This window comes from Bos taurus, chromosome 5, assembly GCF_002263795.3.
Source record: "Bos taurus isolate L1 Dominette 01449 registration number 42190680 breed Hereford chromosome 5, ARS-UCD2.0, whole genome shotgun sequence".
Lineage (NCBI taxonomy): Eukaryota > Metazoa > Chordata > Mammalia > Artiodactyla > Bovidae > Bos > Bos taurus.
In genome coordinates, this window is record NC_037332.1 from 57,777,979 (window position 1) to 57,790,168 (window position 12,190).

At 38.5% G+C, this 12,190-nt stretch overlaps 1 protein-coding gene across 1 annotated transcript; it reads left to right on the forward strand.

Annotated features, from left to right (window-relative positions):
• The first annotated feature begins 9,739 nt into the window (after positions 1 to 9,739).
• On the forward strand, positions 9,740 to 10,678 carry OR6C264 (olfactory receptor family 6 subfamily C member 264). Its single transcript, NM_001389770.1, has one exon. It carries the CDS (start codon positions 9,740 to 9,742, stop codon positions 10,676 to 10,678), a length of 939 nt encoding a protein of 312 aa, NP_001376699.1.
• The last annotated feature ends 1,512 nt before the right edge of the window (positions 10,679 to 12,190 follow it).

Genomic DNA, 12,190 nt, shown 5'->3' on the forward strand with positions numbered 1-12,190 from the left:
CTTCCCTAACCAAGAAACCTGACAAGCCACCTATACAACCCCACCCACAGCAAGGAAACTCCACAATAAAGAGAATTCTACAAACTGCCAGAATACAGAAAGGACACCCCAAACTCAGCAATATAAACAAGATGAAGAGACAGAGGAATACCCAGCAGGTAAAGGAACAGGATAAATGCCCACCAAGCCAAACAAAAGAGGAAGAGATAGGGAATCTACCTGATAAAGAATTCTGAATAATGATAGTGAAAATGATCAAAAATCTTGAAATCAAAATGGAATCACAGATAAATAGCCTGGAGACAAGGATTGAGAAGATGCAAGAAAGGTTTAACAAGGACCCAGAAGAAATAAAAAAGAGTCAATATATAATGAATAATGGAATAAATGAGATCAAAAACACTCTGGAGGCAACAAATAGTAGAATAACAGAGGCAGAAGATAGGATTAGTGAATTAGAAGATAAATGGTAGAAATAAATAAATCAGAGAGGAAAAAAGAAAAACGAATTAAAAGAAATGAGGACAATCTCAGAGACCTCCAGGACAATATTAAACGCTACAACATTCGAATCATAGGGGTCCCAGAAGAAGAAGACAAAAAGAAAGACCTAAGAAAAATACTTGAGGAGATAATCATTGAAAACTTCTCTAAAATGGGGAAGGAAATAATCACCCAAGTCCAAGAAACCCAGAGAGTCCCAAACAGGATAAACCCATGGCGAAACACTTCAAGACACATATTAATCAAATTAAGAAAGATCAAACACAAAGAACAAATATTAAAAGCAGCAAGGGAAAAACAACAAATAACACACAAGGGGATTCCCATAAGGATAACAGCTGATCTTTCAATAGAAACTCTTCAGGCCAGGAGGGAATGGCAAGACATAGTTAAAATGATGAAAGAAAATAACCTACAGGCCAGATGAAAAAGGAATCCATATTGGAAAAGAAGAAGTAAAACTCTCACTGTTTGCAGATGGCATGATCCTCTACATAGAAAACCCTAAAGACTGCACCAGAAAATTACTAGAGCTATTCAGTGAATATAGTAAAGTTGCAGGATATAAGATCAACACACAGAAATCCCTTGCATTCCTATACACTAATACTGAGAAAACAGAAAGAGAAATTAAGGGAACAATTCCATTCACCATTGCAACAAAAAGAATAAAATACTTAGGAATATATCTACCTAAAGAAACTAAAGACCTATATATAGAAAAGTATAAAACACTGGTGAAAGAAATCAAAGAGGACAGTAATAGATGGAGAAATATACCATGTTCATGGATCGGAAGAATCAATATAGTGAAAACGAGTATGTTTCCCAAAGCAATCTATAGAGTCAATGCAATCGCTATCAAGCTACCAACGGTGTTTTTCACAGAGGTAGAACAAGAAATCTCACAATTTGTATGGAAATACAAAAAACCTCGAATAGCCAAAGCAATCTTGAGAAAGGAGAATGGAACTGGAGGAATCAACCTGCCTGACTTCAGGCTGTACTACAAAGCCACAGTCATCAAGACAGTATGGTACTGGCACAAAGACAGAAATATAGATCAATGGAGCAAAATAGAAAGCCCAGAGATAAACCCACGTACCTATGGACACCTTATCTTTGACAAAGGAGGCAAGAATATACAATGGATTAAAGACAATCTCTTTAACAAGTGGTGCTGGGAAAACTGGTTAACCACTTGTAAAGGAATGAAACTAGAACAATTTCTAACACCATACACAAAAATAAACTCAAAATGGATTAAAGATCTAAATGTAAGACCAGGAACTATAAAACTCCTAGAGGAGAACATAGGCAAAACACTCTCTGACATACATCACAGCAGGATCCTCTATGACCCACCTCCCAGAACATGGGAAATAAAAGCAAAAATAAGCAAATGGGACCTAATTAACCTGAAAAGCTTCTGCACCACAAAGGAAACTATAAGCAAGGTGAAAAGACAGCCTTCAGAATGGGAGAAAATAATAGCAAATGAAGCAACAGACAAACAACTAATCTCAAAAATATACAAGCAACTCCTGCAGCTCAATTCCAGAAAAATAAACGACCCAATCAAAAAATGGGCCAAAGAACCAAATAGACATTTCTCCAAAGAAGACATGCTACTAAGTCACTTCAGTCGTGTCCAACTCTGTGCGACGCCATAGATGGCAGCCCACCAGGCTCCCCCGTCCCTGGGATTCTCCAGGCAAGAACACTGGAGTGGGTTGCCATTTCCTTCTCCAATGCATGACAGTGAAAAGTGAAAGTGAAGTCGTTCCGTTGTGTCCGACTCTTAGCGACCCCATGGACTGCAGCACACCAGGCTCCTCCGCCCATGGGATTTTCCAGGCAAGAGTACTGGAGTGGGGCGTCATTGCCTTCTCCAAAGAAGACAAACAGGTGGCTAACAAGCACATGAAAAGATGCTCAACATCACTCATTATCAGAGAAATGCAAATCTAAACCACAGAGGTACCATTTCATGCCAGTCAGAATGGCTGCGATCCAAAAGTCTACAAGCAATAAATGCTGGAGAGGGTGTGGGGAAAAGGGAACCCTCTTACACTTTTGGTGGGCATGCAAACTAGTACAGCCACTATGGAGAACAGTGTGGAGATTCCTTAAAAAACTGGAAATAGAACTGCCTTATGACCCAGCAATCCCAGTGCTGGGTATACACACCGAGGAAACCAGAATTGAAAGAGACACATGTACCCCACTGTTCATCGCAGCACTGTTTATAATAGCCAGAACATGGAAGCAACCTAGATGTCTATCAGCAGAGGAATGGATCAGAAAGCTGTGGTACATATACACAATGGAGTATTACTCAGCCATTAAAAAGAATACATTTGTATCAGTTCTAATGAGGTGGATGAAACTGGAGTCTATTATACAGAGTGAAGGAAGCCAGAAAGAAAATCACCAATACACTATCAGTTCAGTTCAGTCTCTCAGTCGTGTCCGACTCTTGCAACCCCATGAATCGCAGCATGCCAGGCCTCCCTGTCCATCACCAATTCCCAGAGTTCACTCAGACTCACATCCATCTAATCAGTGATGCCATCCAGCCATCTCACCCTCTGTCGTCCCCTTCTCCTCCTGCCTCCAATCCCTCCCGGCATCAGAGTCTTTTCCAATGAGTCAACCCTTTGCATGAGGTGGCCAAAGTACTGGAGTTTCAGCTTTAGCATCATTCCTTCCAAAGAAATCCCAGGGCTGATCTCCTTAAGAATGGACTGGTTGGATCTCCTTGCTGGCCAAGGGGCTCTCAAGAATCTTCTCCAACACTACAGTTCAGAAGCATGGATTCTTCAGCACTCAGCCTTCTTCACAGTCCAACTCTCACATCCCTACATGACCACAGGCAAAACCATAGCCTTGAGTAGATGGATACTAACGCATATATATCGAATTTAGAAAAATGGTAACGATAACCCTGTATGCGAGACAGATAAAGAGACACAGATGTATTGAACAGTCTTCTGGACTCTGTGGGAGAGGGAGAGGGTGAGATGATTTGGGAGAATGGCATTGAAACATTTGTAATATCACATATGCAACTAATTGCCAGTCCAGCTTCGATGCATGATACTGGATGCTTGGGGCTGGTTCACTGAGATGACCCAGATGGGTGGTATGGGGAGGGAGGAGGGAGGGGGATTCCGGATGGGGAACTCGTGGTTCCCCATGAGTTGGGGAACCTGTGATGGATTCATGTTGATGTGTGGCAAAACTAATACAATATTGTAAAGGAATTAACCTCCAATTAAAGTAAATAAATTTATATTAAAAATAATAAAAAAATAAATATTACAGAAGAAAAATTTTGTTAATTGGAAAAAGCAGCAATAAAAGTTCTCTACATAAAACATGCAAAGAAATAGATCCTTAAACAGAATTAACAGAGCATCAGGGAACTGTGAGATAAATTCAAGAGGCCTTATACGTTGTGTAGTTTGAGTCTCCTTTTAAAAATAGAAAGGATGAAAAAGTTTTTGAAGAAATGAGCAGGTGATGTCAGCAACATAGTGGAGTGAAAATAACTTTGTCTCTTCCCTTCAATTTACAACCAGTAAAACATCCACAATGCAACCCAAGAATATTCTATACAGCAAACTTATCATTCAGATATGAAGGAAAAATAAAGACTTTTCTAGACAAATAAAAGCTTAGGAGGTTCATCAACACTAGATTTACCTTATCCTTGCATGCTAAGTCACTTCAATCGGGTTTTAATCTGTGCAACACTATGGACAGTAGCTCACCAGGCTCCCCTGTCCATGGGATTCTCCAGGAAAGAATACTGGAGTGGTTTGCCATGCCCTTCTCCAGCGGGTCTTTCAGACTCAGGGATGGAACCCATGACTCTTGTATCTCCTGCTTTGGCAGACGGGTTCTTTACCACTAGCACCACCTGGGAAGCCCATTGTACACCTGCCTTGTAAGAAATGATAAAAAGAGCTCTTCTACCAGAAACAAAAAGGCAAAAGCACACAAAACTTTTAGCAAGGTGATAAATAGAAAGACAGAATCAGAAAATTGAAACTCTTTATCAGAATAGATTTTTAACCACTTGTTATAGCATAAGGGAAATTAGAAAAAATAGCTATTGCTACTTCAATTTGGTAACAACCCCACCATATAAAAAGGGATAATTTAAGACATCAAAACACAAAAAGGGAAGAAGAAAGGATGGAATCCGTATAGGTTAAATAATGATAAGGTGCTATCAGTGGAGAAATGAGCTATTTTATCTCCAAGACATTTTATACAAACCCCATAGTAACAATAAAACATAAATATAGAGCAGAGATGCAAAACATAAAAAAAGAGAAACATCATAGAAAAACTACCAAGCCCAAATGGCAGACAGAAACACAAGGGAAAAGAAATAAATGGAGACATAGAGCAACCAGAAAATAAAAGACAAAATGGCAGCACCAAGTACTCATCTATCAATGATCATCCTAAAGGTAAATGGATTGAATTCACCAATCAAAAGACATGGGGTGACTGGATGGATTAAAAAACAAGACCCAACTACATGCTGCCTCCAAGAGACACAGTTCAGCTTTAAAAACAAACACAAGGCTCAAAGTGAAATGATAGAGAATGAATGGTCCAGGCAAATGACAGCCAAAAGAAAGTTGTCAAGCCATACTCATATCAGACAAAAATAGACTTTAAGCCAAAAAAAGTAACAAGAGACAAAAATGGGCAGTATTTAATGATCACTGGGATAATTCATCAGGAAGTCCATCTCTGCCATAGTCCATCAGGATGTTTTTCAAAAACGTACTATAAGTACAGAGAGAGAGAGAGAGAGATATCTTGTTTCTCCCCAGCTCATTCCTCTGCCAAGGAACATTTTCAATCACTCTCTCCCAATAGTGGGAGAAGTATGATGTGTCATGTCTATTCAGTGTGAGAAAACTCCATAGAGCAGTAGTGAGTGGCCTGAGGAGAGAAAATACCTGCCCCAGTAAAGGCAGCAAGACCACTCCTCTGCTGCATCATCTGACATGAGCCTCAAGAATGAAAATGTCCAGAAATGACAGCAGAGACAGTCAAACAGAAAGCTTTGCTCAAGGTCACTGGACAGTAATTTGTTGTTCATTGTTCAGTCATGTCCAACTCTTTGCAACCCTATGGACTGCAGCACACCAGGCTTTCCTGTCCTTCACTATCTCCCAGAGTTTGCTCAAACTCGTATCCATTGGGTCAGTGATACCACCCAACGATCTCATCCCCTGTCACCCCATTTTCCCCCTGCCCTCAACATTTCCCCATATCTGGACAATAATAAGCCAAAGCAAAACAAATAACATATGCTGGAAAGAGGCAATTTTTTGTCCAATAGTTGGAATGAAAAACTTTCCATTGCTTCAAATACCAAAGATCGTTTCATTGCCTACCAGAAAAATCATAAGTAGAAGATGAAAAAATGAAAATACAGGTCAAGTAGCCCTAGAATATCAAGTTTGACATTTAAATGCTAGTGAGTCTTCAATATCAGAACAAGCAACTAGGGTAGCATGGAGGAAGAAGCAGGATCTTTGTACTCAGATAAACTTTTGTTCTAAACTTGCATCACCACTATAGGGCATCCTGATTATTCATTTCTCTTCTCTTTAATTTCCTCATCTGTAAAAAGAGGGTAAGAGTGGTTTTTTTTTTTCACTTTACTTTATCTGAGATTTATGTCAAAGATTAATATATGTGTGTGTGTATGCGTGTATATATATATATATATATATATATATATATATAAAGTTCTAAATCAATTTTCAAATTCTAGGAATAATCTTAAGATTCAGCAAAGAAATCAAAACAGAATGCAGATGACATCAGACCACCCTCAGTGTCTCTGAGGACACTGTCTCCATTGCTACGTGTGTTTTTGCACTGTTGATTAAGCCTCCACCAATTCACTAGTACTTTGGAAACGAGGTCACCAAGGACTATTTTGTTGTTCACTCAAATGTTCCCTGTGCACTGGTAGCATACTAAACATATAAAAGAAATGTTCCTATTAGAGAATTTGCAGAGAAGATTGTCTCCCTACCCAGGAAGATCAAATATGCCCTAACAAAACTCAAGAGAAGTCTTCCTCTTCTCTGCACTATCTCTTTTCCCTTTGAACAGAAGAACTTGGAATTCTAGGATCAGATGTCATTTTAGAGTTGGCAAGGGAAATGGAGACTGAGACAGGGATCTTTGTATCAGGAGCCATGAAAATCTAGGAAAGTTCTGTTGATTGTCAGATTTGCCTGTGAGAAGATGTGTGTGTGTGTGTGTGTGTGTGTGTGTGTGTGTGTGTCCATCCATGCAGGTCTCTATGGAGAATGAGATTGGGAGCTGAGGCAGGTGAAATGTGAGATTAGGAAAAGAAGTGAATAAAAGCTCCTCACTAACTCAGTGCTCCTCAGACTGTGGTTTCCTCAAAGGCTGCTACTTATAAAAATTGTCAGAAAATTGTCAGTGTTTAATTTGTTATGAAAGTCTTTTTTTCCATATTCCCTAACTATATGCAAAGGGTGAGTTCAGTCAATTTTTAAATGTGGATTTTTAGCTCATTATAATTATGCAAAAGGTAATCAGCACTCATTTCTACTATGTTGTGACCATGGCAGGAAAATTCTAACTTCATGTTCCTTCAGAATAACAACATACTATCTCTCCAGTAAACCATTTGCCCCATGTGCTAAGGGAGGGATTTCTGTTTCAAAAGCATGTTTGTTAACCCTGAGCAGTGCACCTCGATAACTCACCTAAGATAAGTGATAATGCTGACAATTTTAGTAGAAAGAAAAGAACCTAAAGAAACTGAATGAGCATAGAAAAATATGAATAGTTACATAGTATAACTGAGGGCTAAGGAACAAACTTGAAGCAGTTATTATCCCAAATCTAAAGTGTGTTTTCACTTTTATCTGTGTTACCACATCCCTGAGTATGCACTACAGTGAAATGTTATCTCCCACTGGTAGCCTGAAAACTCCTAGAGGGAAGAGATCCAGTTAATGGTTGGATTGCCAGTCTCTGATATTATGCTCTTTATGTAATAGATGCTTATTAAGTATTTCTTTGTATGAGTAAGTGTAGATTATCTGAATAAACTGTGGACTTTATTTAATAATACTGTATCAGTACTAGTTCATTCTGCTTCCCTGGTAGCTCAGTTGGTAAAGAATCCACCTGCAAAGTAGGAGACCCGGGTTTGATCCCTGGGTTGGGAAGATACCCTGGAAAAGGGAATAGTTACCCACTCTAGCATTCTTGCCTGAAGAATTCCATGGACAGAGGAGCCTGGCGGGTTGCAATTCATGGGGTCTCAAAGAGCTGGACACTACTGAGTGACTATCACTTTTATTATAGTAACTTTATTCATTATAGTTCCAGACTGCAAATAACCCAAAAGTCCACCATGACTGAGCGGATTGAAAGGGAATATATATGCCAAACATATAGATGATTCTCAAAAACATCCTGAGTGAAAGCCAGATTTAAAAGCTGGTTCCAATCATACAAAATTCTTGAAAACTAATTTATACTGACAAAAAGCAAATTAATGATTATTTGGGGTGGCCAGAGTAAAGGAATGGATTGAATTGCAAAGGGAAATAAGGGAGATATTTTACGATGGAAATGTAATGTATCTTGCATTGCATCTTGAGATATCTTGGTTGTGGTGGTGGTTTCACAGATATATACATTTTTTTCCAAACTCACTGAACTGCAAATCTTTTAATTATTGCAGTTTATTGTACATAGAAGAAAGAAAGAAAGATAGCACTAAGTCGTGTCCAACTCTAGTGACCCTAAGGACTGTAGCCTGTCACGCTCCTCTGTCCTTGGAATTTTCCAAGCAAGAATACTGGAGCGGGTTGCCACTTCCTTCTCCAAGTATACCTTAATAAAAATGAAAAAAAAAAATTGAATTAACAATCCCAAATCCTAAATACCAGCAAATCTTATGGAGCATTTCTCATATAGTTAACACTGCTTACCCACCAACTCAGATGTATGTTCTTTGAGTTGTTTTTTCAAAAGAATGATGCAATAAGAACTAGCACTTTTAACTGAATGTGCTGCTGTTAAAATTTGGCATAACAAATAAGATGATCAACATAAAATACCAATTAAATATTTGTCCAAGCCCATGGACATTGAACACCAAGGATGAACCATAAAGTAAACAGACTCTGAGTGATTGTGACGTGTCAAGTTCATCAGTTATAACAAATGTACAGCTCTGGTGGGGGTGGTTGATAATGGAGCAGGGGAAGCTGTGCATATGTGGAGGTAAGAGGTATATGGGACATCTCTCTACCTTCCCCTTAAATTTGCTGTGAACACAAAATTGCCCTAAAGACATGTTTTGATTTAAAACACACATCAAAAAAGTACTAATAAATTTTTCTTGGTTTTGAAAATGGAGCATTTTGGTGTAGGGTGGAGAAGCAAAGAAAGAAGAGGATGGGCAAAAAAACTTCAAAAATGACATCTTGGTCCTCCAGGATGAAGGCAAATAAAATCTAGGCCACAAGGCAATATTGTTAAGAAGCTGCATATCAGATTTATGGCTTTTTAACTTGATATCTTTTAAAATATACTTTGTTTTTCTAATGTTTATTTGTTTGTTTATTAATTTTTCTGGCTGCCCTGGTCTTAGTTGCAGCGTGTGGGCTCTTCATTGTGGCATGTGGGATGCTGGCATCCCTAACTAGGGATCAAACCCAGGACCACTGCATGCACAGAGTCTTAACCACTGGACCACCAGAAAGAAAGAAAGAAAGAAACGCGAAGTCACTCAGTTGTGTCTGACTCTTTGCCATCTCAAAGACTGTAGCCCACTAGGCTCCTTGGCCCATGGAATTTTTCAGGCATGCATACTGGAGTGTGTTGCCATTTCCTTCTCTAGGGGACCTTCCTGACCCAGGGATCGAACCCGGGTCTCCGAATTGTAGGCAGACATTTTACCATCTGAGCTACGTCCTAAATATACTTCCTATTTGGAGAATTAGAGGTGTAAGATTCACAATAGGTATTTCTTATAAATGTCCCAGTAGGATGTCAAAGTCACTGTTAACAAACTGATTATTAAGTAGAAGAAAAAAAGTGCATGTGAACAGGCTTGCTGGGATATTTCATTCATATTCTAATACTAGGTTCTTACAACATTTGTTTCTTCAGGTGGATTCACTCTTGGCAGGAGGCAGTGATGAGAAATCATACAGCAATAACAAGATTCATCTTCCTGGGACTGACAGATGACCCAAAACTACAAGTTCTACTTTTTGTATTTTTGTTTCTCACCTACATGTTGAGTGTGGCTGGGAACCTCATCATTATCACCCTCACACTTTTGGATTCCCATCTTAAAACGCCCATGTATTATTTCCTCCGAAATTTCTCTTTCTTAGAAGTCTCATTCACCACGGTCTGTATTCCCAGATTCCTGTATTCTATGGCAACTGGAGATAATACTGTTACCTACAATGCTTGTGCCACTCAATTATTTTTTGTTGTCCTCTTTGCAGCAACTGAATTTTTTCTCCTTGCAGCCATGTCTTATGACCGCTACATGGCCATTTGTGAACCCCTGCACTACACCACTACCATGAACAACAGAGTCTGCACTGCCCTCGTTCTCTGCTGTTGGTTGGCTGGCCTGTTGATCATCCTCCCACCTCTTGGCATGGGCCTCCAGCTGGAATTCTGTGACTCGAATGTGATTGATCATTTTGTCTGTGATACATCTCCTATTTTACAGATAACTTGCTCAGACACAGTGTTAATAGAGACAATTTCTTTGAGTTTTGCTCTGCTGACACTCATTTTTACCTTACTGTGTGTGGTCCTCTCCTATACATACATCATCAAGACCATTCTAAGATTCCCTTCTGCCCAACAAAGGCAAAAGGCTTTTTCCACCTGTTCATCCCATATTATTGTGGTTTCCATCACCTATGGCAGCTGCATGTTCATCTACATCAAGCCTTCAGCAAAGGAAGGAGTAGGCATCAACAAAATGGTGTCTGTGCTCACAACTTCGGTTGCCCCTTTGCTTAACCCATTCATCTACACACTTCGAAACAAACAAGTGAAAGAGGCCTTTAAAGACACAATAAAACAAGTTGTATTTCTCACAAAGAAGTAAGAGACTATTAGTGTTTTTGAGACCAAGGTAAATTAAATTAAAATCTTAATAACTCAGAAGTAACAATTGTGAATTTGCCAAATAAATGGTTTCTTTATATTCTGCAGATTCATCAAGCTAATCCAACCCCAGGAAGATTTTTCTCTTATAATACAAAAGCCAAAATAAAGCTTTTTCTTCTTTCCTTCAAGTTTATTTCATTCAGTATGGTTTCTTCAATTAATGCATGTTCCAGAGACAAGATTCTCCAAAATAACCCATGTCATAAAAAAGAAATTTAAACAAATAAAATTATATTTCTGATCATATAACCATCTCATGACACAGAATATAAATGCCCAGAGAGCATTTCTCACTCATTGGGAAAACTTCAGTATCTAAGACTCATTGGGAAGATACTTCCAGTATCTAGTGTTCAATTGTACAAAAGTCATTAGTCATTAAAGATTCTTTACCAAAGCTTTAAAAATGATCTTTAAAATAGTAAAGCTCTTTCTCATTTTAAAATGTTTATTTTTCAGAAAGGAGTAGATGGTATTAATAGAGCAAATTCAAAATCAGTGAAGATAATTATATTCTTACTTTTAAGTCAATTTATATACAAAAATATTTCTGCTGGACTTTCTGAAAATTATTTGGCTAGACTACATCCTGAAATATATGATTACAGAAGAGAAAGAAAAAGACTTCCAAATGCTGAAGACTTCTACTGACATTACCATCAATGGTGCTTAGACATAGACTCAAGAAGAACAAGCCCTGAATTTAGGAATAAGATAAGTAAATCTTAGTTAACTAAGTTCTCCAGTATCCAAACTTTTACTATCCCTTGATTTAAGGAGAAAGTTAGAAATTAGGAGGGTTGATCAAAACATCAGAAAGTCCATGATTTGGGAAGGATATTCTTTTTTTATTATAAATTTATTTATTTTAATTGGAGGTTAATTACTTTACAATATTGTATTGGTTCTGCCATACATCAACATGAATCCGCCACAGGTATACACGTGTTCCCCATCTCGAGCCCCCCTCCCTACTCCCTTCCCATACCATCCGACTGGGTCATCCCAGTGCACCAGTCCCAAGCAACCAGTATCATGCATCTAACCTGGACTGGCGATTCATTTCACATATGACATTACACATGTTTCAATGGCATTCTCCCAAATCATCCCACCCTCTCCCTCTCCCACAGAGTCCAAAAGACTCTTCTATACATCTGTGTCTCTTTTGATGTCTCACATACAGGGTTATCATTACCATCTTTCTAAATTCCATATATATATGCATTAGTATACTGTACTGGTGTTTTTCTTTCTGCTTTCCTTCACTCTGTATAATAGGCTCCATTTTCATCCATCTCATTAGAACTGATTCAAATGCATTCTTTTTAATGGCTGAGTAATACTCCATTGTGTATATGTACCACAGCTTTCTTATCCATTCCTCTGCTGATGGACATCTAGGTTGCTTTCATGTCCTGGCAGTTATAAACAGTGCTGCGATGAACAT